This window comes from Lactuca virosa, chromosome 5 (genome assembly GCF_052849685.1).
Source record: "Lactuca virosa cultivar CGN04683 chromosome 5, Lactuca_virosa_CGN04683_v6, whole genome shotgun sequence".
Lineage (NCBI taxonomy): Eukaryota > Viridiplantae > Streptophyta > Magnoliopsida > Asterales > Asteraceae > Lactuca > Lactuca virosa.
Genome location: NC_136430.1, coordinates 230324348 through 230351980, shown reverse-complemented (window position 1 = coordinate 230351980; position 27633 = coordinate 230324348). Strand labels below are relative to the sequence as shown.

At 36.7% G+C, this 27633-nt stretch overlaps 1 protein-coding gene across 1 annotated transcript; it reads left to right on the top strand.

Moving 5' to 3' along the window:
- The first annotated feature begins 13477 nt into the window (after window positions 1-13477).
- LOC145112459 (F-box/FBD/LRR-repeat protein At5g56420-like) lies at window positions 13478-15409 on the top strand. Its single transcript, XM_079048621.1, has 3 exons — window positions 13478-14074; window positions 14784-14930; window positions 15209-15409. Exons 1-3 carry the CDS (start codon window positions 13478-13480, stop codon window positions 15407-15409), a joined length of 945 nt encoding a protein of 314 aa, XP_078904747.1.
- The last annotated feature ends 12224 nt before the right edge of the window (window positions 15410-27633 follow it).

The following is a 27633-nucleotide window of genomic DNA, read 5'->3' as shown; positions in this document are numbered from 1 at the left end:
TTGGCATGTCATGAAGTAGTGGCTCACATTAATGTTATCTTTGTTATTGTATTAGTATGTTCCTTCCTGTTCTACTTATAGTATGTTCCTTCTGTTTATAATATTAGCATGCTCCTTCTGTTTATAGTATTAGTATGTTTGAACTTACTCATGTATGAACTGACTCTTGTAAGTTTCATTGTTCTAGAAATAGTAAGTAGTAATTCTCTAAACTATACCTATTATAGTTTACTAGTATGATTGTTTGATTGATACTGATGTATAGAAAAGACTCAATTACTTACCAAGCAACTAAGTTAAGTATAATCCTTAAAAATTAATTTAATATCCACACATGTATTTAATAAGTATAACCATGATTTAACCGACATTCGGACTAGTGATCCTACCCTGAGCCCACAACCAAACAAGGAACATGATTCAAGGTATCTAGCAATATTCCTAAGTTTGTTAAAGCATACTTATACATAAATAGATAGATGGATATGATTTGATATAAAAGAAGTTTATAAAATCTTTAAAAGAGTTTTCAACAGTTTGAGTATAAGAAATCCTTTTGAATGTTGTTTTCACATGTATATGATTAACACTATATCATTGTGTTCTACTTCTACTCCCCCCCCTAAAAGCATTTAAAAACATTTAAAAGATTGATTATAGGGGTATGAACTCACCTGTAGTGAGTGATTCGAATGAAAGATCGATATAGGATGCTAAGTATGCCAAGTGAAGTCCCGAGCACAAACGGATCCTATTAAGCATATAATGACACATATATGTATACAATTAGTGTATATAACAACTAATAATGTAAGGGAACAAACATAGGTACTAGGAAACACTTGTAATGAAGTGTTACAATTACATATGATTGTATGAAAGGGTGTTCACGGCCACACTATAAGTGTTTACGGCCATAGAAGAGTTTACGACCACACATGAAGTGCTTACGGCCCAAGGCTTGATCAAATGAAGGGTTTGCGGCCTAGGAAGGAGGGTTCACGGCCATATTAAGATCTTATGAAGGGTTCACGGCCACATGAAGGGTTCACGGTCGTGAAATCTTGAAGATCTTGCACAAGGTGGTTGTTTCATGGTTGGAAATCAAGAGCTTCTAATGGATAGCAAGTGTATGGAAAGGATACTTACTTAATGGTAGTCTTGAAGGTGTTCACGACTCCAAGAATAAGTGTGTATTCTTGGTGAAAAGATGGTGATTTTAAGATCTAAACCTAAAAAGAGTTGAATTCATGGATGAAATCAAAGGGTTTCATTTGCATAAGAAGGATATCATGTAAGAATGGAAGAATCACTTACACTTTTGAAGATCAAAGAGGATATCCTTGATGATACTTGAGAGATAAAGGAAAAATCTTTACTTGAAGATGTGGATAATGAAGGAATAATGAAGGAAACCATTCATATGAAGAGGGGTTCACGACTACCATGGGTTCACGGCCGTGAACCCTAGTTTACGGCCGTGAACTCCTTGTGAAGGTGGTTCCAACTCGATTGTAACTCAATGATTTCAAGTTAATACTTCCTAACATGCAATCCTTGAGTGTACTAGGCTTAGAACTCTCAAACAGACCCTTAACAAAGCTAAAAGTTAACAAAAACAAGTCTGACTTTTGATTGAACTGATTGGCATTACAAGATAAAAATTTCGGGTTGTCACAGTACAGTCTCAACCCCACCATACCATGTCAACATGCACATAAAAAATAACAAATAGCCAACAACAGATAATCATATAAATAGTTAATAGTCTACCAGGCAGAACCACATATCACTATTGCATAACAACATCCAAAATGCCAGGATATAGATCTAACAGATCACTACAGCATAGCAACATACGGTAAACCAGGATATCAATCCAATGGCTCGCCTTGGTGCCTTCAACCCATAAGTACATTGAGGAAAACTCACCTCACTGTTTGACAAATAGCTAATCAATACTCTGCTCCCAAATACCGGCTCAACCCAAATCCTAAATGTCAAAACATTATCCATTAATAATATTTTCCCCAAAATACCCTTGGTCAAACTTGATCAATGGTCAGAAGTCAAGTCAACACCTAGCCGAGTCAACCCAGCCGAGCCAACCCGACTTAGTCGATCCAGCCAAGTACATTGGGCATACTCTTTTGTATGCGGGGCATACTCGATGGTTGACCATATTATGGGATGTTGACTGCATACGCATAGCATACCACTTGGTATGCGCAACATACACACATGTTCAGCCCTTTCCCCATTAAGAGCTTAATACTCCAAAGTTTCATGTCCAAAGTCAGATCCAAGGCTAAAATCCCCTCAATAGTTGTAAAATTTTCAACTTTATGACTTTGCATGCCCATTAAGTGCTTAATACACAAAATCTTAACATCTAAATGCCTTAAGACCTTCTATAGCATGCATGGAGAAAAACTAACCATCAAGACCACATATTTATGAATTAAGACCCCTCGTAAGGTTTTAAAGGACGACACATTGGCAGAGCATGCCATGCTTAAGAATCACCATATTTGGGACCAAAAGTGTCTTAAAGGAAGAGAGGGCTAGATCTACAAGATAGAGTGATCATGTTGTGAACTTTTTACCTCCTGGAGGTTGCTAACAAGAAGGTAATCTCAAATCCAAGATGCTTCTAAGCTCCAAGCTCTTCTCACCACCTTCCTCTTCTTCAAGAACACCACCAAAGTACACCAATGGGCTCAAAATGCACTCTTCTCACTTAGGGTTTGCTTGGGTTCGATTTTCATAGATGGAAGCTGGTGTGGGAATGAGAAATGAGAGATAATGATGTTTATATATAGGCAAAACCCTAAAAATTAGGGTTTAGAGGTTAACAACGTACGTCCAACGTAACGCGGTGTACGACCAGCGTACTAGGGTCCGCCTTAGTACGCTCATCATACACTCATGCGCCTAACGTACTACCTTTTTGGAAAAATTACCAAAAGGCCACTAAGAGACATTCATGAAATCCTTTCAAACCCAAGGGATAAAATGTAATATTATTCGACATAGGGTTGAAATTGAAATTACCTTGACATCGAGATGTTACAAGTATCTAGCAGCATGAGGTTTCAACTGCCTAGATGCATAGGCAATAACCCTGCCCTACTTCTTGAGAACTGCCATGGGCTTGTGATCGATGCATCAAAAAATACCACAAAATCATCAACACCCTCAGGAAGGGTCAATACCAGGGCCTAACATAACTTCCTCCTCAGGGTCTCAAACACAGCCTGTTACTCAGGCCCTCAATGGAAATCCATACTCTTCTTCGTCAGACGAGTCAGAGGAACAAAAATATTGGAGAAATCTTAAATGAATCTACTATAATAACCAACCATCCCTAGAAAACTCGTAATCTTAGATGGGCACTTCAGGACCTCCCACTGCATAACTGCCTCAATTTTCGACGGGTCGACCACAATCCTATTCTAATTGACAGGGTCTTCCAAAAACTGGACCTCTCGTAACCAGAGCTCATACTTGGAGAACTTGGCATAAAACCTCTCTTGTATCAGTACTCAAATTCATTACTGAAGATGCTCCTCATGTTGCTCCCTGGTCTTGGAGTAGACCAGAATATCATTAATGAAAACAATAACTGACCGGTCGAGCATCGGCCTGCATACCTGGGTCATCAAATCCATAATCGTTGGTGGTGTGTGGTGAGCCCAAACGACATCACAACGAACTCGTAATAACTATAAGGAGTTCGAAATGATGTCTTATCCACATCCTCCTCTCTACTCTTATCTGATGGTACCCCGACCTCATATGAATCTTGGAGAACCAAGATGCACCCTGTAACTAATCGAAGAGGTCATCAATCCTAGGAAGTGTGTAATGATTCTTCACTATCAACATGTTCAACTACCGATAATCTATGCACATATGGTGAGACCCATCCTTCTTCTTCACAAATAGAGTCGGTGCTTCCCAGGGTGAACTGCTCGGTCTGATGAACTTCTTGCCCAAAATCTCCTGAAGCTGAGAGGAAAGCTCATGCATCTCTAGTGGTGCGAGGTGATACAACACCTTAGCAATCGGGGCCTCACCAGGGATCAGATCGATCCTGAACTCCAACTGCCTAACGGGAAGCACAATGATTCGGGAATACATCTGGGAATCCTCTAACTACTGGCACATCTGAAACCGAAACTCTCCCCTCATCCCGAGTAGCAACCACATACGCAATGTAACCTAAACATCCATGCTAGAGATACTGCCGAACCCTGGCAGCCGAACAAAAATCTGAACCAAACCCTGGTACCCTCGCCGTAAATGGTTAGTTCTCCCCCACTCGGGGTTCGAACTACCACCAGTTGTCTCTCACAATCGATCATGGCTCCAAATCTTCCCAACCGATCCATGCCCACAATCACGCACACATAGATCATGGGGTTGGGAATCAAGTTAATTGGGTAAGATACCCCAAAAATCTTCAGACTACCATCGTGAAACATGATCGAAGTAGAAACCTTGTGTTTGTTGTTGATGGAAACTTACAACGGATACTCCAGCTCCCCAAGGATCATATAAGAATCCCTACAGGAGGACTGAGACACAAAAGACCGAATTGCACCCGAATCAAAAAGCACAAGAGCAAGCAAGGAATTTACTAAGCAGGTACCTATCAAAAATACAAACATAAGAATATAGTAAACAACTTGACATAATAATAAATGGATACATACCAGTAACGATGTCAAGTGCGGCCCTGGCCTCCTCCGACTGATTACACACATCGCATCCTCTCTGTCAATCATTTTAGAGTTAATTAATTTTTTTTTTGAAAAATATTTTGAAGATCCTTATTTTGAGTCTGGAATCACACAAGTGTTCATCCGAATCACTCAAACCAAGGCTCTGATACCAACTTGTAACATCCCAAAAATCTGATGGGTTTGAGCCATAAGAACTTTCCTATGTGCACATGCAAACCCTAATGCTTCGATCTAGGTTTCTCTAATTGTACATGCATTCATCCAAGACTTTCAAACCCTAGATCTATTGAGTATAATTCAAAATTAATGTGACAAATCAGATCTAGATGATTACCTCTTGTTGCTTGCTTGAATCTTCTTGTTCTTGGAGCTTAGAGTCACAATTGTCACTCCTCTAATGGATTACAAACACCAACTAGCAAGAGGATGATTTGGAGAGAGAAGAGAGGTATAGAAATCGGCCCTAGGGTTCCAAGGAATCAAGTGTAGCCGATTTCTACAACCCAAGGGATCTATTTATACTATGAGCTTCTAGGGTTTCAGCCAAAACCCTAATGGACAACTTAATCACCAAGCAGCCCATGGAACCTTCTGGAGTAAGGCCTTGGACGAAATCTTGATTGGATCCTTCCCACAATTTCGTCCACCCCTTATCCATGAGGGTTCCTAGCCCAAAATACAACTATCACACATTTGACAGTTTAAGCCCCTTTATTCAATTAATCTCTTTTAGTCACCAAATTAATTCCTAATTACTCTATGACTAATATTAATTAAATAATATAATTATTCCTTTAATATATTATTCTCATAATATAATATCTTCTCTCTCTTCATAAATCACCCTGTCAAGTTGCTATGGAAGGCAACCCAAAAGGACCATGCACAACCAGGTCAAGTACTTACCAAATATAGTTACGGGCTTAGACACTAATCCAACAAAATCATGATAAAAAATTTTCACTTTTGTAAAACATTTCCCTAACCAAAATACAATCAACCATTGTTTCAAGACAAATCCATAAAATCATAGTATCAAAAATGTCTCAAACATATATTAGTACCTGAAACCATGAAACCAACAACTATAAGCCAAAGCTTAATGAGTTTCCCCAAAATACCCCACACATAACATAAATACAATACATGAACACAAGGCCCACAAAACGAAGATGGACCGCCACCTAAGCCTTCAAATATAAGTTGGACCGCTCCTGAGCCTATAGAATAAGTTGGACCGCTCCCTTGGGCCTACAATATTAACTAGACTGCCCGGGTATCTTGGCCATCAACATAAAGCAGGATTGCCTCAACCCAACCAAAATATGTCAACATATGCAAACAATAATCAATAACTACCAAGTTTAGGTAATCACACAGATCTACTAAATCTAACAATTCACTACAACATAACAATATCCTATTCACAAGGATACATAGCACAATCTAGTGGGTCGAAATTCGTACTTTCGACCCACGAGTAAAGCAAGGAGAACTCACATCAAAGTCTAGGAGACAGCTGAAATGATCACTGATCCGAATACCAGCTTCATAGGTCACCTATTCAACAAAAAGGGACCAAGTCTCAAACTACAAATCCAAAATACTTCATTTGTACTAAAGTCAAACTTAGACAAAGTCTACGGTCAACAGTCAAGAAGTCAAAAGCCAACTTCCAACCAGTCTACACGCTGCATAGAGCCTAATGTGGAAAAACCAGGGGGTGGCTCTACGTCCCGCATAAGGGGATTTACGACCTACGTAAACCCCTAAAACCTTAACTTAATCATTAAGTCTTTAAATCAGACCAAAATCTCTTCCACCTTCTAGATCTCTATTCTTACAAATGTCTTAATGGATGAAGTCTCAAACTTTATCCATTTTCATGCATACTAAGGGCGTAAAACATAATCTAAGTCCAAAAAGTTACCTAAAGTTCCATAACTCATGAATGGATGAATGAAAGTGACCAAGATGTCATTTTTATGACTTATCAAACTAAAAAGCATCTGGAAATGACATTGCAATGGTCTGGAGTAGCTCTTACTTACATACACCATGGTTATGGGGACAAAATGCATGAAATCCTAAGCATAACTAGATCTAACATAAAAACACATCAAGTTGGGAACTTTATACCAACTAAAGATGGTTGAGGGAATGAAACTTTTGGATCTAAGTTGATTTAAGCTCCTAAGTGGTTCCACAATATTCTTCCTCCTTCATAAGTATACACAAAACACACTCAAGGCTCACAACTCTCAAAAATGGGATTAAAGTTTCAAAGGGAATGTTTGGGAGGATGGAGGCTGAGGATGGAAGGGCCTCAAGAGAGTTAGAGCCTTTAAATATGGCTCAAACCCCAAAAATTTGGGTTTTGGTCCTAGGCAGCTACACGATGCGTAGCTTGATCTACGCCTTACGTAGATCATTAAGTCCCCGCATTAGGATTCCATCCTACGTGTTGCGTAGGAGACTACCCTACGCCCCACGTAGGACTACACTTCCCAAAACTTAATCTTTTAATTATGAAAAGAGTTTTAATTGCAAGGAATGAGTGTTACATGGGAACCATAGAATGAGAATATATGATTCCTTAGTTGTAATAAAGGAGTCGTACTCACTTGACGTGGATTAAGAATATAAACTTATGTTTAATGACTAGTTATAGGATTGTTATATAGATTGGATTTATTACGTTGGTAATTTGTGGATATTTGTGCAGAAAAAGGTCAATAACCCCTCTAAATAGAATTTTTAAATAACATGAAATATTTTAGACTTGTTTTAATGAAATTGATTGATCATGTAAAAGGAATGATGAAGTTTATAAATCAATGTAATCATGCAATTAGTCCTTAAAAGTTTGTATCAATCGATATATAAAATACCTAAAGCATCTTGGCAAAGAACAATGATGTAATGAGAAAACTTGGATCTTTTGGGTTGTATGAAACTGTTAAGATTTATGGAGTCTTGAACAAATTGACAAGTTCCTAAGAGTTCAAGGGCCATAAATGTAACTTGACAAATTAAACAATTGAATTGTTTAATATTTGTTTATTGGACGGTGAGTGGACGGCAAAAGTATTAATTGTTTAATGGAATCCATGTGCAATTTTGTTTCGGCCGTAACATGTGAATGGAAGAAAATTCAAATGGTGGCTGGTCAAACAAAACGGCTCCTCTCTCAGTATATATATGCGATGTAACTCTTTGTATTTGTGCCGAGTGATATTACCATTTGTAATCTTATAGTGAGTTAATATAAAATCTAGTTGCGCCCGTGGACGTAGGATTTACACCGAATCCGAACCACGTAAAATCCTTGTGTTCCTTCTTGCTTTATTTCCTTCGTGTGTTTGTGTGTGTGATAGTGTTTCCGCTGCGTGTACCCGGTCCGGTTCCTAACAGAAACATGCATATAGGCTATGTGCTTTTTGAAGTCATAAAAACACATCGATTGTGTGTTCTCCTATCACCATATGTTACTTTTCCATAACGTATGCATTTGAGGTGAGATTCGCTTCCATCACCTATATTAGACCCTATATCTGAATATAAACTAGAAAATGGATTATTTGACTTCAGAAAAAGTATGAAATGTAGGAGTATTTTGGTCACTTAGAAACCTATGTTTGAAATAATAGGTAGGTATTAAATAGCATCAAGCTTAGAAGGAGTTGTTGCATTGCTAACCCATGAGGTGAGCTTACCGGGAGTACACATCCTTATATTGATATCTTATTTTGGAGTTTTCTAAGCTATTATATGTGTTGTATGCTTTGAGTTATTATTGAGTTATATTATGTTTCCTTATGTGCAATGTGTTCACTATGAGTATTAAGTGTGCATTGCATGGAACCTCTTTTGGAAATCATGTTGATCTTTGTGTTTTTAGTGTTAACTTGAAAACTATTTAGCATCCTTCATGTACATACATTTAGGATGTGAGATTGTAGGTGTCCCTCATATATTCGTGCGGGATTTGACAATTATAGGACAATATATCATTGTATAAGTAGATTTCCAGATAATCCTTATGTAGTACATTCTAGGCTAGCTGCCCTTTGTGTGGCCTAGTGTGATGGTTTACTAGTGTTATTAGTTTATAAATGAACAAAAGGGAGGATTACTCATGAGGTCCACTTTGTAACCATCTACTATAGTGAGTTTGGAATTTATGTGATTGAAAATTAAATACATTATATATTATATTGTGTGTTATTCCTCATTTACCATTTTAAAGTTTGGATTTGAATTTATCAATCTTTAATAACCATTATTTACTCTTTTCGAAATGTTTGGAACTATGGGTTATATAATACCCTTTCTGGTTTGGTTTGGGTCCTTAGAACCCGAATTTGATATATGATGTTTTTATTGATTTTAGAGGTTTGATTCAAGTAAGATAAATTCCTATCTTCTTACTCTAGATGAGCCAATCCAAGGTAATCTCACTAGCAATTCTAACTTATTTTGATGTGTGCTTCTATTAAAGATCTTAGAGATAAGGAGAGAAGATAACAAGAACAATTTGAAGGCCACACCTTCTATGGTTATCTTGTACTTTTTTATTTTATGCTATTGTAATGTCACATCCTCACTAATTTTGAACTTTTAAACCTATTTTGAACTTTCAAACTTGTTTTGAAACTGTGAGACCCTATGATTTTCTACAACTAAAAAACTCAAAGTATTTTGATTAAAGGAAAATGATTTAAGTATTATTTTAAATTATCATAGTGAATGGTGTTTCAACTTTAAATCTTATATATTTTAGTATATTATCTGGATAGTAATATATTGTATATAATATTTGTTACTCGGTGTTTAAATTTATGCATTTTCTTGTATGATGTTATTAATTTATTATATGTAAAATAAAAAGTTTGGTGTTATTTTTTAATTTAATAAAGAGTTGTTTTATCAATGTGATAACTAATTCAATTCGATTGTATAAAAATTAAGAATGAGCATGGTACCGTTGGTTTCGCTTTGAGCCGAAAACAAAATTTAAACGACTAGGCTCATTAAGTATAATAATATATTGCTGAGATTGGTTTTAATCCATCATATGGTAAGTTGAGAAAATTTAAGTGCTTATGCTCATAAAATTTGGTTTGTCATTTTGACAAAAAAAAGTGTTCTAATACTTTCTTTTCTCCTAAATATGCTTGGTAATTTTTTAATAAAATATATTCAGAAATCATATGATAAATCATTTCGAATACCGCAAGAATACCCAAAGTCATAATCTTAATTTTTCAATAAGTATTTACATTTGGAAGGCTAAAGAGTAAAAATATTGTATTATATAAATGTAAATTTGATTAAATTAATGGCATATTACAGGGCCGATTCAAGTTGATTTGGCCCTATACAAAATATAAAATTATGTTAATTAAAAAATTAATATAATGTAACACCAGTTCCAAGTAAATTCTCTTTCTTGCTTTATTTCTTAAAAGTTGGAAAAATGGGTCCGTACGTTGGGCGTATGAGTCCAGTAGGAAGGGCGTAAGACTTTGCATGTGATTGCGGAGTTTTTTACGTACAGTGGGGGTACGTATATGTACGCTGTTTGTACGCAAGCAGGGGACAAACCCTAATTTTTATGGTTTAGACCCAATTTAAAGATCATTATGATCTCAAACCCGTTCTTACCTCCAACCCCCATTCCTCTAAACCCTAAGATCAAAAACCCTAGCCTTGAGATTGAGATTTGAAGCTTTTGAGTGAGTTTTGTGTATTCTTGTTTGTGAAGGAAGATCATCAAAGAAGTGGCTTTGCTCTCAAGTCTTTGGATCCAACAATTACTCAACCTTGTGCATCTTCTGGAGGTATAAAGCTACAACCTTTATGCATATTTCTTTAGATCTTGTTTAAGCTTAGATTTACACTCTTTTTTTCCAAAAACCTTGATCTTTGTGAGTATGGAATACTCCAGAGCCTTTAGGTTGTCCTTCCAGACATTTTAGGGTGTTTTATGTCATAAAAATGCAAGCTTGGACCGTGGTTTTCTTCCATGCAAGAGTTATGGAGTTGTAAATGGTTGAATAAGTTTGGGTTTTGATGTTGGATTCCTTGTAGCCATGCAAAGGCATAAAGGTTTCAACTTTATGGCCTTAGACGTTTTATTAAGCTTAGATCTGAAGTTAAATGTGAAGTTATAATGCATTAAGACCACTTAGATAGATTTTAGACGTCAGGGTATTATGCTGGGTGTAATGCTCTGTACGTTGGGTGTAGAGGGCTGAGGCCCCGTAACCTTTCCTTTAAGAACCAAGCCGTACGCGGGGGCGTAGTAGAGATTACGCAAGGCGTACTGTCATAAAACCGCTTGGGCCATTCTTTTGGCCCTCAGACCATTAGGGTTGGGATTGTTAAGTTGGGCTATGAATGGGAAGGGAAAAATGACCTTTTAGCCCTTACTAAGATAAAGGAATATTTAGACCATTTATTATGGGTTGAAACCCCTGATTATTAATTAGGGTTATTTTTTGGGATATGATTAGTGTGAGGAGTTAGCAGCAGCTCGAGTGTGTGGTTTAGTTATCTTCGTATAGAGGCGAGTCTTCTTACCACGCTAGTAGGTCGAATGCACTAATGTCGACCCACTTATTTGTATGTGTTTGATGTATATGATTATGTGACTATGACTGATATAATGTAGACCCATTGATTTGTATGTGTTGGATGTATATGATTATGTGAAACGAGAAATTGAGAGACCTTTTTCTTTGTCTTTCTTATTTTCTAAAAGCGCTCACATATTTGGGCCTTAAAGAATACATGAAATACATGGTGAATAAACCACATTTTTTTTTTCAGAAACCTGGTTTGGGTCAAAAAAAGGTTACATTAGATGAATTAGATCGGTTTAAAACTGATTTTTCTCCAAAATACCTAAACCTATAAGAATCGATTAGGATCGGTTTGAAAAAAAATCTACTTTTTCGTTAGTTTTTCGTATTTTACCGAACTCACTTTAGGTGTTGGAATTTACCGAAATTTTAATGGTTGATCAGAAAGAGGCAAATAAGTAAAACTCATGGTTATGCTATAAGTTAACGCAAGATTGTCAAAATCAAGATCTTACTTAAAATCGTTTTACGGTTTGCTAGATCGTATCGTAAGATCGGATCGGGATCATAAGATCATACCAAATGAACTCATATTCAAATTTGCTCACAAGATAGTGTAATCAACTTTAACTTCTTAAGCATTACCCATAATTTTTGTTGCTACAAACCGTAAATATCAACAATAAATCATGTTAATTAGAAATAAGATCATTTTGATCATGTACAGTAAGACATAAGATCACAAATAGATTATTATGGGTATGTTATGCCTAACTCGAGTTGAATTGATAAAATGGTGATGCTCTAGAATACTTTTTGCAACTTGTGAAGCTCGTTGCAAGTTGAATAGACGAATTTTTAATACTTGTCTGCATAGTAAAACTAAAGAGGTGTGATCCATATCATTTTTCACTTGTAGGATCTTAAAATCGTAAAATCGTAAAATCAAAATCGAAATTTTAACAACCTTAAGTTAATGTATTTGTTGGGGATCCTGAACCGTTTAGAGGGTTCAAAATAGTGATTTTAAACTTTTTGAGTTTTAAAAAGTATTCTCTAGGCATCCAGGATAATAATATAAGAGGTGGAAACAGGCCTTTGGGTAACATCTAAAACCTTGTATAAACAACAAATTGAAGAAATAATAGACAAAAATAATATTTTTTTTTAAAAAAAAATATGAAAATTGGTTTTTTGATAAATTTGAAAACCGGTTTCACCCAAACCGGTCCCCTATCAGAATACGTAAACCGATTTAAAACCGATTTAAAACAAATTCAGTTTCAAACATGTTTTAGATTACAAACCATATATTTTGTGCACTGGGCCTCACACATATATAATAGGTCTTGGGCTGCGTCCAACCTTTTTTTTTGAAACCGCAAATACAAATATATAATCTACTCCTAAACTAACACCTAATTTCATCTATGTCCACCACAAGACTTGAACCCTCAATCTATAAAAGAAAGAGAACCACCTGATACCGCTGGGCTAGAAGCCCTTTGATGGGTGTGTCCAACCTAAACTCCAATTTGGTTAGGCCTACATATTAAATGCTCTATTGAGATAATACTTTGTTCATTAACTATATGTCTATATTTATTCCATTAAATATAATATTTAATGGTATATATATATATATAGGTAATAAACTAATTTATTTTCTCAATATAGAACACTATCACTGTGCATGCGTAAATTAATAATATATAAAGTTAAAATACAAAATTTAATAAAAGATTGATAAATAGTTGCATAAATTTGTATGAATTTATATATATAATAAAGGGTGAAAATCTTGGGTAACCTTTAAAACCTGGCGCGATAACAGCAGGTCGTTCCATTTTATGTATATGAATGCAGAATATACGAGCGACCAAAGAGAGAAATCACTGGAAACTGTGTTGTGTGTGATTTGATATCCGTCTGCGTCTCTAAATAATTTTGATTCACATCTCCAAAAAGGCATGAACAAATTTGAACAATTAAAGACAACAAAATCTGAAGATTGGGTTGATTTCATCAGTAGCATGCCGGATTCTATTCTTCTATTGATTCAAAGACTTTGTGTTTTGGATTTTAGCAAACAGATCCGTCGATTTGTATCGTTTTAGTTTAGATTGTTATGATTACTACAGCATGTCGACAGTAAGGCGGTGGATTCACATGGCCGTTACAAGAAACGTCAAACAACTTCAGTTGACGTTTTACCCTGAAGAGGAGAATGAGGATGTCGAGATAACCCATTGTCTTGTGACTTGCTGTTCCTTGGAGGCATTAATGTTGGATTTGAATTATCGTGGTCTAAAGTTGCCTAATATTATGGGGTTTCCTCGCCTTAAGGATCTTTATTTGGCCTGTGTTGACTTGGGTGACGGCAGTGTGGTAAAAGGTTTTCTGGAAAGCTGTCCTTCGCTTGAGTATCTGGGTTTGTTAGACTGCATGCTATGCAAACTTGATCTTCTTTGTATTTCAAGTCCGAAGCTCAAGAAGCTTAGCATTCTTAATGTGGCCCTTATGGATGATGGCCAGAGTGGCGGAGTTAAGATTTCCTGCCCAAAACTGGTAGATTTGGAGTTAAGAGGTCTTATAGCAAATAATTTTTTCTTTGAATGTCTTGACTCCTTAAATAAAGCAGGAATTGAGCCTAAATTGACGGGGAACATCAAATCTGTATTGTTTCCTGGAATTTCTCATGTGGAACATCTGTGGATTGACCTTTACTTCTTTAGTCAGGTACATGCTTATATACTTTATGCACAACTATTCATTTCTGTTAAAAAAAAAATTTCTATGTAATTTCTGCAAGGAGCTTTACCACCTTTTTTTTATAAAAGAGTTGACCCAAATCAGACAAGACTCTCACTCTAGTTAAATCTTGAGGACATCGATGGCAAAATACAGAAGTTTCATGTTGTAACAATTGTTATGCTTGACCCTCATGCATAATGCATCTATTCTATATAAGTGAAGATGTGAAGAAGCGCCTATTAAACCAAGAATAGAACATTAACTTCTTAAATGCTGTTTCTTTTCTACTTACGGAGAACAAGGTGTAATCTGGTAAATATACTACATGGTGTTTCTTTTTAACTTAATGCGGAAAGAGTGACTTAATAGACAAATGCATCGTTTCCAAAAAAAAATTAAAAAAATAGACAAGTGCATGAAATGTTTTGGATCAAAGTTTATAGCTCCAATAAGGGCTGAAGTGTGTAGTTTTAGCTTGAATACTTGCCAAAAGCTGAAATGTAGCAATTTTTACTAGACGAATAGTCTCTATAGATTTCTCAATCTATGTTCTTTTTTTTTTCTCCAAACTTGGTTATCAAGTAATTCATAGGAAAAAATATGATACTGGGAGATGTTTGATAGTATCATTTGTTTTCATCAAATTTTTATCATTTGAGTATACTCTAATCCTTACTTTCTGTCATTATCGTAGTGCATTAATCTTGCATGTAATCCGACCCTAGCTAATCTGAAGACTCTGGCTCTAATCATAGCAATTGATGCCTTCACCATGGATGAACTCATTCGAATTCTCAAATATTATCCCAAACTAGAGTCTCTCAAGTTAATTGTTAAAGAGGTATTTTCATATGATCAAATGGTAGTTTTTTTATGCCTTTCATGACCCGTATTAATAAATCTCAGTTTTGACGATAAAACATCACATATGGTCTTTAGGCTAAGTTTTCACAAACCCTAGATGCAATCTTAAAAGGATTTGAAGTGGGTACCTTCACATTATCCTACTATATGCAAAAAGACAATTGAGTCAATAATTAGTCTTTTCATCAACTAAAAACATTAGTTTAGATTTACGCACCTCACATGAAAAACTTATGTGTTTGTTTGATGCTCTAGGAATTTGATGGGCCGGAAGAGCGGGAGTTGCATGAAGGTGATGCAAGAAAAATGATGACTCCAGATGTGAAAAAGCTTGAGTTTTTTGAATTTAAGGGAGAAAAGCCGAATCTCGTTTTAGATTGGCATGAAGTCATAATTATGGAAATAGTTTTTAGTTGGGGTACCAAAGCCAATTACTTTTCTTATAACAGATTATGATGTTACAAGCTTTCTGGTAAACCATAAGTAGCACCTACCTACTCATGTAATGAGGTAACTAGACTTATTGGTTGGATTTGGATTTTTGCTTTATGGTTCTTTAGTTTCAACTATAACTAGAAAATACATGTTTGTTTCTATGGTTATGTTCATATTCTTTCTGCTACGAAACCACAACAATTATGTAAGTAAAACCAAATCCATGTATTTAATGAAAGCAACACCAATTGTAACATCAATTTGTATAACCACGTTCCTCATCGATCAACTTGAACATAATATTGACACCACTAGAAAATTGAAATTCATAGTTTCGGGCATATAGAACAAATGTGAAATATATAGTTTTTCGTTCTAACCATCAATAACCCAAGTCAGTAATTAAGTATCTTTAATGTTATAACGCCCTGTTCCGAATCGTTTCCTATGTGGGGGTGGTGACCCGAAGACTGAGTATAATAAGGCTTAGGGCCTTTGAGGAAAAGAGATTTAGACCCATTTGGATGTGGGTAATGTAATTTGGATGGTCCGAGAGTTCGGTTTGTGTTTTGGCGCCAAGGGGTATTTCGGTAAAGTGTCAGTTCGAATATAAAGAATGTCAAAATCAGAGTTAGAATGAAGAAGAGATGTCCGTTTGAAGTTTGGTTAGTTTTGGATTATGCTGAGTACGTTGGTCGTACTGAGGCACCATGAGTACACTAGGCGTACCAGAAGTACGATGGGCGTACACATTCAGCGCCCAAACCCTATTTTCATGGTTTGAGCCCTATTTAAGCTCCTTAACTCCCCTAAACCCACTCCATTCTCAGCCTCCACCCCTCCAACACCCCTTCCATGAAACCTTAACCCTAGTTGAGCCTTGTGTGCTAAAAGAAGGTGTTCTTGTGTGCTTTGGAATATGCATGGTGCACCTTGGAGAAGAAAGATTTTCTTGGAGAAGTGTTGGTTGCATTGGAGCTTGTAGATGTGGACTTTGTTCAACTTGATCTATCTTCTAGGGGTATAAAGTTTGAATCTTGACGATGCATTTGTTAGATCTAACTAGTTTTGGATGTTATGAGCTTTTGGCCATTTTAGTTCATAAAGTTTAGATCTTGAAAGTTTGTGACGTTGTTATGGATAAAGTTGGAAACTTATCCATCTAAACATCATTTGATTCAGATCTGAAATTTGGACACTTGTACTTAATGGATTAAGTTGAAAAACATGTACTTTTGGGTCCATTTGAGACTTAAAGACTAGATCTTGTTTGTTGGTGTTGGATTAGGTGTCTAAGCCCATAACTATAATTGGTATTTACATGACCCGATAGTAGCATGACCCTTTTGGGTTGCCTTCAACGGAGCAATTTGATAGGATGGACTTTTGAGAAAGAGGTTGTTTGTGATTTATTAATATATTATATGAATAATATATTAATTCAGAAATCATATTATTTAATTAGTATTGATCAAGAATTAATTTGGAATTAATTTAGTGATCAAAAGAGACAGATTAAATTTACGGGGACTGATTAAGTAAATCAGTAATACTTATAGTTTGGGCTAATGATCCATGTTGATTAGGGATGGGCTAAACCTAAATGATAGTGCATGAAGGTTTAGCCCAAAGGGCCTAAGAAATATAAAGGGTCATGGTGAATTAGGGTTTGCATGGAAGAAAACCTAGGATTTCCACACTATAAAAGTAACCCCTTAACCCCCAAAATTGGCTAGTGCATTCTAAAGGTGAACCATAACCGATTTGGTGCTTTCTAGCGTCTCTCTCATAAGCCTCCTCTTGCATTTGGTGTTTGTAACACATTAGAGGCATCACATTTGAGGTGCTAAAGCTTTTAAAGGCCAAGAACTACAAGTTACACTAAGATGTATTCATCTAACATGTTTTTATGTTGTATATCTCCAATTGCATGCTACCTAGGGTGTATGCTTTGGAAAAATGAAATTGCATGTATAATTAGAGAAAACTTAGATCCAAAGCATCTAGGGTTGTATGTGCACCATATGAGTGTTATAGTACTTGTAACCCAACAGTTGGGACCATTCTAATGGATAATGTTGGAAAATTTATCTATTATAAAGTTATTATGAACTAAAAAAATGCAATCTTGGCCCTTCTATCCCTTTCATGCAAGAGTTGTGATGTCTTTTTAGGTTAAGAACTTAGGGTTTTAGACATTAAGAACTTTATAGCCATGCAAAGTCATAAAGTTGGAAACTTTATGACTTATTTTCGGCTTGGATATGGGTTTTGGATGTAAGAACTTAATGGAATAAGCTCTTAATGGAGTTTCGGGATCGGGCTGCATACGTTGGGCGTACCTGGTGGTACGTTGCACGCACGCGGTTAACGCTACGCTTTTGGTCAACATTAAAGTATGATGGGCGTATGCAGGGCATACTCCACGGGGAAGAGATAATGACTTTTGGACCTTGACCATTTGACTTTGACTTTGACCAAGTTGGACCTTGAGGGTATTTTTGGGAGTTTGATTGTGTTTGGTATTTTGGTTGGAGTAGGTGTTTGTTTGAGAGCTAGGATTTAGAGTCGGGGCCTCATCAGATGTTGTCCGATTGGCGAGATGAGTTTTCCTCACTGTACATACGGGTCGAAGGCACCAAGGCTGGCCCTTTCGATTGATATCCTGGTTTACCGTATGTTGCTATGCTATAGTGATCAGTTAGATTTGTATCCTGGTATATAGGATGTTTTCATGTTGTTGTGATCTGTAAGATCTGTATCCTGGTATATAGGATGTTGTTATGCTGTAGTGATCTGTTAGATCTGTATCTTGGTATATAGGATGTTGTGATGTTGTAGTGATCAGTTAGATCGGTATCCTGGTATATGGGATGCTAGCATTCGGTGGTGATTTGTAGATCTGCCTGTTTGTCTGTTGATTGGTTATATGTTTGTTTGTTATGTATATGTCGACATGTTATGTGTAGTTGGGTTGAGGTAGTCCTGCTTTGTGCTGAAGGCCAACATACCTAGGGGCGTCCGGATGGACTGTAGGCCTGTGAGGTGGTCCAGTCAGGTCGAAGACAGGGAGAACGGTCTAGATAGGCTGAAGGCCTGGTGAGGCGGTCCAGTCATGCTGAAGGCTTTGAGAGCGGTCCAGATAGTCTGTAGGCCGGTGCGGCAGTACAGTTAGGCTGAACACTCTGTGTGTGGTGGTACTTTAGGGGAACTCACTAAGCTTTGTGCTTACAGTTTTAGTTTATTGTTTCAGGTGCTTCAGATGGTTGCATCAAGGCAAAGGCGTGACCGTATACATCCTTGGTTTTACTACTGATTGGATCTTGGGAGACTCTGATTTTAAATCATGTTTTGGGAACAGTGGTTTTTTAAACACTTTTATTAGTAAATGGGTTGTTTTGAAAAGTTTAAATTTTTTCAAATTTTTGGGATGTTACAAGTTGATATCAGAGGCTTGGTTTGAGTGAATTGGAGGAACACTCATGTGAATCTTCTCTCAAACTAAGGAAATAAAAAGGTTTTAAAAAAATAATTTTCAAAATTGTTTTCAAAATAATCAAGAAAGGATGCGATGTGTACGATCAGCCAGAGCCATTAAGTAGACCCCAAATTACCACACTTTTATTTGATATTGTGATATGTTAGAACAACATACTAGTGTTAGGCTAGGATCTTCAGGACTTTCATGATATAATTTCCTGATTATGTGATGCTTGATAGTCTAGGTTTCTTTCTTATATGAAATTGATATCATTACTGTGGTCACTTAGTGTGTGCATCATACTTGTACATAACAAAGATTCTATAGCATGAGAATGTTTGATTTAGCTTTACTTCCTGTTCTTATCTGATTAAGGTCTTAGAGTAGAGTCAAATATTCGACTGTCTATGGAATCCAACGTTATGTATGATTAGCTTGCACGAGTGGCTGTAGGGTTGCTGGAAGATTCATGAGCGGGTGCAGTTCATAACGGGCCAGCATGAGGAATGATTAGCCATTCTCGAGAGTGGACACAGAATGAATATGTATCCGAGATGCTGGGAGATAGAGATCAAGAATTTCGTATGAGGATCTGTCTGATTTTATTGTGTCTTAGTGTCGTTCGTCTCCTCTGCTTGAATGTTGCTTGCTTTGTGCTTTGTGGGACCCATAATGACGTGAAATAACCATCAAATGAATACCTTAAATTACATGTTATGAAGTTTAAATAATCTTAGAATAAAGGACTTGAACCTATTATGCAGCTCTTGTCTTAGTCCAACCGTTGTAGGGTTGAGTCCTTTAGTCGAATATTATTTAAGCTTTGTTGCATGTAATTGTATTCATTAAGTGGTTAGATGACATTAGTAGGAGTTCTTCAGCAACTGATGGCACGGGAGGTGGGGGAATCCTAACGGAGCCTAGGAGGTATCTTAGAACGGTTGTTCACTGTTGAGCCAACATCGGGAGTATTATTATGAGTAGGGCTTAGAGGACTCGGGATGATTCTTGAGGAAAGTATGGATAGGTGTAAGGTAGTGTTGGGCCCGTACTATTGGAAACACAGGATCCATACTCGAATCAAGGAGAGTTTCGGGGATCCTAAGGGCTAGTCGGGGAAGAAGGCATGTTTAATACCGTGATTTGTGGCAGCAATTATGTATCTGTTGATCTTGTGGTAGGGCTGCCCAAACATGAGGATGGGTAAGAAAATTGTTTTGGGCCCCAGTGGTGATATTGGGTTGGGTTGAATGGAATAGACCTGGATGAGTTTGTTGGTCCCGCTAGTATTGCTCGAGGTCGTGCATTGAATCGGGGGACTCAAGAAAGAAACAATTGTTATGATTGGCTAGGTGATTATAGCTGGAAGTTGAGTTTCACCGATGTTGACTTTGGAGACGGGAATTTGGTAAAAGATTTTCTGGAAAGCTGCCCTTCGCTTGAGTATCTGGGTTTGTTAGACTGCATGCTATGCAAACTTGATCTTCTTTGTATTTCAAACCCGAAACTCAAGAAGCTTACCATTCTTAATGTGGCCCTTATGGATGATGGCCAGAGTGGTGGAGTTAAGATTTCCTGTCCAAAACTGGTGGATTTGGAGTTAAGAGGTCTTATAGCAAATAACTTTTTCTTTGAATGTCTTGACTCCTTAAATAAAGCAGGGATTGAGCCTAAATTGATGGGGAACATCAAATCTGTGTTGTTTCCTGGAATTTCTCATGTGGATCATTTGTGGATCGACCTTTACTTCTTTAGTCAGGTACATGCTTACATACTTTATGCACAACTATTCATTCCTGTTAAAAAACGTTTTCTATGTAATTTCTGCAAGGAGCTTTACCACCTTTTTTTATAAAAGAGTTGACCCAAATCAGACAAGACTCTCACTCTTGTTAAATCTTGAGGACATCGATGGCAAAACACACAAGTTTCATGTTGTAATAATTGTCATGCTTGACCCTCATGCATAATGCATCCATTCTATATAAGTGAAGATGTGAAGAAAAGTCTATTAAACGAAGAATAGAACATTAACTTCTTAAATGCTCTTTCTTTTCTACTTAAGGAGAACAAGGTGTAATCTGGTAAATATACTACACGGGTGTTTCTTTTTAATTTAATGCAGAAAGAGTGACTTAATAGAGAAATGCATCGTTCCCAAAAAAAAATAGAGAAATGCATGAAATGTTTTGGATCAAAGTTTATAGCTCCAATAAGGGCTGAAATGTGTAGATTTAGCTTGAATACTTGCCAAAAGGTGAAATGTAACAATTTTTACTAGATGAATAGTCTCTATAGATTTCTCAATCTATGTTCTTTTTTTTTTAAACTTGGTTATCAAGTAATTCATAGGAAAAAATATGATACATGGAGATGTTTGAAAATATCATTTATTTTCATCAAATTTTTATCATTTGAGTATACTCCAATCCTTACTTTCTGTCATTATCGTTAGGGATATGCGCGGTGCAGTTTGGTGCGGTTTAGAGTCAAAACCGCAAACCGCACCGCATATGCGGTTTTGAATATTTTAGAAACCGCAAACCGCACCACAAATGTTCAAAACCGCGTTATGCAGTGCGGTTTGATGCGGGCGGTTTATGCGGTTTGGTCGTGGTTTGTGCGGTTTGATGAGTTGTTCAACATTAAATCTATCAAAAAACCAAAAAACTGACCCGGTTAAAAAAATTGATTGCTTTTATTTTATGAAAAACAAATACAATTTTCAAGTTAAATCGTTTTTAATAAATTGTGATTCATGCTACTATAGTTTTGTAGGTGTCACTTTATTGCTTTATATTGCCGTTATAGTTGCTATATTCCTATAAACTGTGGGATCTTGATCTAATAGTGATTTAATGTTACGTTATAGATATTTGATTATTGTAAGAAATATATTTAAATACATCGTTTCTAAATCGTGATTTGAAGTTATAACAAAATAAAGAAAAAAAAAAGTATATATATATATAACATGCGCTGCGGTGCGGTTTGAACCGCGATTTTATAAATATAAACCGCAAACCACACCGCATAGTGCGGTTTGATAAAATGACGAACCGTAAACCGCACCACGAAATTCTAAACCGCATTATGCGGTGCGGTTTGGTGCGGTGCGGACGGTTTTTGCGGTTTGTGCGGTTTTTTGCACACCCCTAACTATCGTAGTGCATTAATGTTGCACGTAATCCGGCCCTACCTAATCTGAAGACTCTGGTGCTAATCATGACAATTATTAATGCCTTTACCATGGATGAACTCATTCGAATTCTAAAATATTATCCCAAACTAGAGTCTCTCAAGTTAATTGTTAAAGAGGTATTTTCATATGATCAAATGGTAGGTTTTTATGCCTTTCATGACCCTCTTAATAAATCTCAGTTTTGACCATAAAACATTACAGATGGTCTTTAGACTAAGTTTTCACAAGCCCTAGATGCAATCTTAAAAGGATTTGAAGTGGGTACCTTCACATTATCCTACTATATGCAAAAAGACAATTGAGTCAATAATTAGTCTTTTCATGAATTAAAAGAATTAGTTTAGATTTACGCACCTCACATGAAAAACTTATGTGTTTGTTTGATGCTCTACGAATTTGATGGGCCGGAAGAGCGGGAGTTGCATGAAGGTGATGCAAGAAAAATGATGACTCCAAATGTTAAAAAAAAAAGGTTGAGTTTTTTGAATTTAAGGGAGAAAAGCCGAAACTTGTTTTAGATTGGCATGAAGTCACAATTATGGAAATGGTTTTTAGTTGGGGTACCAAAGCTAAGTACTTTTCTTATAATAGATTATGATGTTACAAGCTTTTTGGTAAACCATAAGTAGCACCTACCTACTCATGTAATGAGGTTACTAGACTTATTGGTTGGATTTGGATTTTTGCTTTATGGTTCTTTAGTTTCAACTATAACTAGAAAATACATGTTTGTTTCTATGGTTATGTTCATATTCTTTCTACTACGAAACCACATCAATTATGTAAGTAAAACCAAATCCATGTATTTAATGAAAGCAACATTAATTTGTATAACCAAGTTCCTCATTAATCAAATTGAACATAATATTGACACCACTAGAAAATTGAAATTCAAAGTTTCGGGCATATAGAACAAATGTGAAATATATAGTTTTTCGTTCTAACCATCAATAACCTATGTGAGAAATTAAGTATCTTTAATGTTGTAACGCCCTGTTCTGAATCGTTTCCTATGTGGGGGTGGTGACCCGAAGACTGAGTATAATAAGGCTTAGGGCCTTTTAGGAAAAGATATTTAGACCCATTTGGGTGTGAGTAATGTAATTTGGATGATTCGAGAGTTCGGTCTGTATTTTGGTGCCAAGGGGTATTTCGGTAAAGTGTCAGTTTGGGCTTTTATGAATGTTGGATTTTTTTTTCGGAAAGTTTTAAGGCAAGGATGAGTTGATAGAAGTGTAGAGTTTCTCGTTACCTTTCCGTGGATATAAAAAACATCAAAATCGGAGTTAGAACGAAGAAGTTATGCCCGTTTGAAGTTTGGTCAGTTCTGGGGGTACAGAGGAGAGTACGCTGGGCGTAATGAGGCATCCTGATTATGTTGAGTGTACCAGAAGTTCAATGGGCGTACACAATCAATGCCCAAACCCTTTTTTGTGGTTTGAGCCCTATTTAAGCTCCTTAAATTCCCCAAACCCACTCCATTCTTAGCCTCCACCCCTCGAATACCCCTTCCATAAAACCCTAACCCTAATCGAACCTTGTGTGGTAAAAAAGGTGTTTTTGAGTGCTTTGGAGTATGTATGGTGCACCTTGGAGAAGAAGGAACTTCTTGGAGAAGTGTTGGTTGCATTGGAACTTGTAGATCTGGACTTTGTTCACCTTGATTTATCTTCTAGAGGTATAAAGTTTGAATATTGATGATTCATTTGTTAGATCTAACTAGTTTTGATTGTTATGAGCTTTTGGCCATTTTAGTGTATAAATTTTAGATCCTAATAGTTTGTGACCTTGTTATGGATAACGTTGGAAACTTTATCCATCTAAACATCATTTTGATTTAGATATGAAAGTTAGAGACTTGTAATTAATGGATTATGTTGAAAAAGATGAACTTTTGGGTCCATTTGAGACTTAAAGACTAGATCTTGTTTGTTGGGAACATTCTAATGGATAAAGTTGGAAACTTTATCCATTATAAAGTTATTATCAACTATAAAAATGTGATCTTGGCCTTTCTATCCCTTTCATACAAGAGTTGTAATGTCTTCTTGGCCCTTCTATCCCTTTCACGCGTACGGGTCCTGTGCTTTCAGTAGTACGTGCCCATACTGTTGGATTAGGTGTCTAAGCCCATAACTATAATTGGTATGTATTTGACCAGATAGTAGCATGGTCCATTTTGGGTTGCCTTCACCAGAGCAATTTGATAGGAAGGATTTTTGAGAAAGAGGTTATTTGTGATTTATTAAAATGATATAAGTATAATATATTAATTGAAAAAATCATATTATTTAATTAGTATTGATCAAGAATTAATTTAGTGATCAAAAGAGACTGATTAAATTAATGGGGACTGATTAGGATGGACTAATTCTATGTGGGAATCCATGAAGAGTTAGTCCAAAGGGCTTATCATATGGATTATTGGATTAAAGGCCCAAGGAAGTGAATTAGGGTTTATAAGTTAGACCTTACGAATTCCACACTATAAAAGTAACCCCTAGACTCCCAAAATCGGCACTTATGGTCATAGATGAAACCCTAGCCGAATGTGGAGCTTCATAACCTCTCTCTCTAAGTCCTCTTCTTGCTTTTGGTGTTTGTGAACCATTTGAGGCATCACACTTGAGGTGCTAAGCTCTTGAAAGGCCAAGTTCTACAAGCTACAACAAAGAGGTAATCATCTAACTTATTTTATGTTTAAATTATCAAAGTTGTATGCTAGTTAGGCCTCATGCTTTGAAATAATGAAATAGCATGTATAACTAGAGCAAACTTAGATCCAAAGCTTTAGGGTTGTATGTGCACCTTAGGAGTGGTATAGTACTTAAAACCCAACAAATACTACCTTCCATACCTACCCGTACTTGTCTCAAGGATCATTACAACGCTCTAACAATACTCATAAGCAAAGACGAACACTCAATCCTCACTCCCTAGAGGAACGGGTAAACATCTCACGACTAGCCGGCTGACCCCACACACCTCATCCATGAATATTCCACCAACCCTGCAGCACTCGTTTATGCTATCCATACATAACACTGAATCCTATAGACATTCGAATATTTGATCCTACCCTAATCCCTTCATCAAACAAGAACAGGAAATAAGGCCAAACCAAACATTCTCAGGCTATAAGATCTTAGTTATATATAACCATGATGCATACACTAAGAAACTACAATAATGATGTCAATTCCATAAAAGAAAGGTCCTAGGCTATCAGGCATCATATAATCAAGAAATTCTATCATGCAATTCCTGAAGATCCCTAGCCTATCATTAGCATGTTGTTCTAACATATCACAATATCAAACAACAGTATGGTATTTTGGGGTCTACTTACTGGCTCCGGCTGATCGTACACATCGCATCCTCCTTAAGTATTTTGAAAACCATTTGAAAATCATTTTGAAAATCTTTTCCTTAGTTTGAGTCTGGATTCACACGAGTGTTCCTCCAATTCACTTAAACCAAGGCTTTGATACCAACTTGTAATATTTGTAAAATTCTTCAAAATTTTTAACTTCTTAAACAACCACAAAACCATCATTTATTACAATTTGTTTTCAAAATAAGTTTCACATCTGAGAAATCCCAAAATCGTAAAATCAAAACATGAGGAGGTGCACGATCACGCCATCGCCTTGACGCGATATCCTGAGGTACCTGAAACACAATCCAAAACTATCAGCCCAAAGCTTAGTAAGTTCCCCCAAAATACCGATACATAACAAATATCACAAGTATAATAACATCATACTTTGGGCCCTATCAACCATCAGGTTGGAATACCCTAGGCCCCTCAACCATCGGGTTGGATTGCTAACATACTATGGGTCCAATCATCCTCGGTATGGAATACCTCAGGCCCTCAACCATCGGGTTGGAATGCCAACATACTATGAGTCCAATCATCCTCGAGATGGAATACCCCAGGCCCTCAACCATCGGGTTGGAATGCCTCGACATGTTGGATTACGCACAAAGCAGTGAAGCCTCAGCCACCAACAAATCATGTGAACATATAACAGATAATCATATAACAGTTTACATCCAGTGAAACAGATCTATAAAACACTAAGCATAGCAACATCCTATCTACTAGGATACCGATCTAACAGATCATAACCATACAATAACATGCATAACATGATATCAACCCAATGGGTCAGCATTGGTGCCTTCGACCCATAAGTACAGTGAGGACAACTCACTTCACAAGGAGTGCAGTACTGATAAGATCTGACTCCGAATCTCAGCTCCTGAATCAATACCCTCAAAAGTCCAACTTGGACAACCATGGTCAAAATCAAAGTCAACGGTCAAGTTCAACATTCCATGTTGACCTAACTCGTCGAGTGCACCTCTTGTACTCGTCAAGTTCTACAAAACTCAGAAAGTCGGGAAAACCCTAGCCAAATCGCCGTGTTGGCTGGACAATTCGCCGAGTTTTCCCCAGCTTAACACATACAACTGATCCTTCGATTCAAGAGACTCTAAGGCTCAGATTTAAACTCCAAATGTGTCTAAAAGGATAAAGTTTCCAAATTTATCCTTTGGGGCTACTCCAAATGCTCAAAAACCCTTCCACAAGGCATGAAAACTCAAAGGCTTAACCATTAAGCACCAAACCCTTGAGATCTGGAACCCAACTTTTCCAAAAGCGATTCTAGCCTCAAAAACGTCCCAAAGATGGGTGCTTTATAGACATGCATGTCCAATGCATGCATTGAACCAAAAATGGGTCAAAAGGGGGAAATATGATCTAAACTCCATGCATGGCATCAAAGCTTGACTAAAGACCAGATCTAACCCACTCTAAGGTCATTTTGACCTGGAGATTCATAAAGTTGAAAACTTTATGAAGATGGGAGCTTAGCTTGCTAGATCCTTTCCTCCTTCTCTCAAACTTCTCCTGCTTTTGCTCCAAAATGCCACACTAACTCACAATATGAGATGGAATGAAGATTAAGGTTCACATGGCCGATAATAGGGTTTGGAGGCTGATAAAAGATCGGCCTCAAGGACTTAAGGAGGTTATACAGGGTGGAAACCCTAAAATTTAAGGTTTCACAATCAGCCGCCAACTCGTCGAGTTTTCCTCTCCAACTGGTCGAGTTGGTCCAAAAAGATGCACGACCCAAAGCCTTTCAACACGTCGAGTTGAGGCCATCAAATCGACGAGTTCCAAGGGAAATTTGTCTTTTGAATAATAAATCTCATACCTGGGAATCGGTATGTTACACAATGTATGAGTAGAATGATGAGGTGACACATTTTAGGTATCATAACATGTAATAATATATTGCCCACAAACAAAATCTACAAATCCAACAAAGAAACAAAGAAATCATAGAAATCATGGAAAACAATTTTCTTAGTCGATGCTATTGCTTACTAGAAATTAGAAATCAAAGAAATCAATTTCCGGAATTTTTAAAAATTTTACTGATCAATGACAAACAAAGAAATCAAATAAAAAAAATCAAAACTCAATTTTTGTATTGGATTATATTGGTTCTAATCTTCTTGATGGATGAGGGCTCGATATTATTG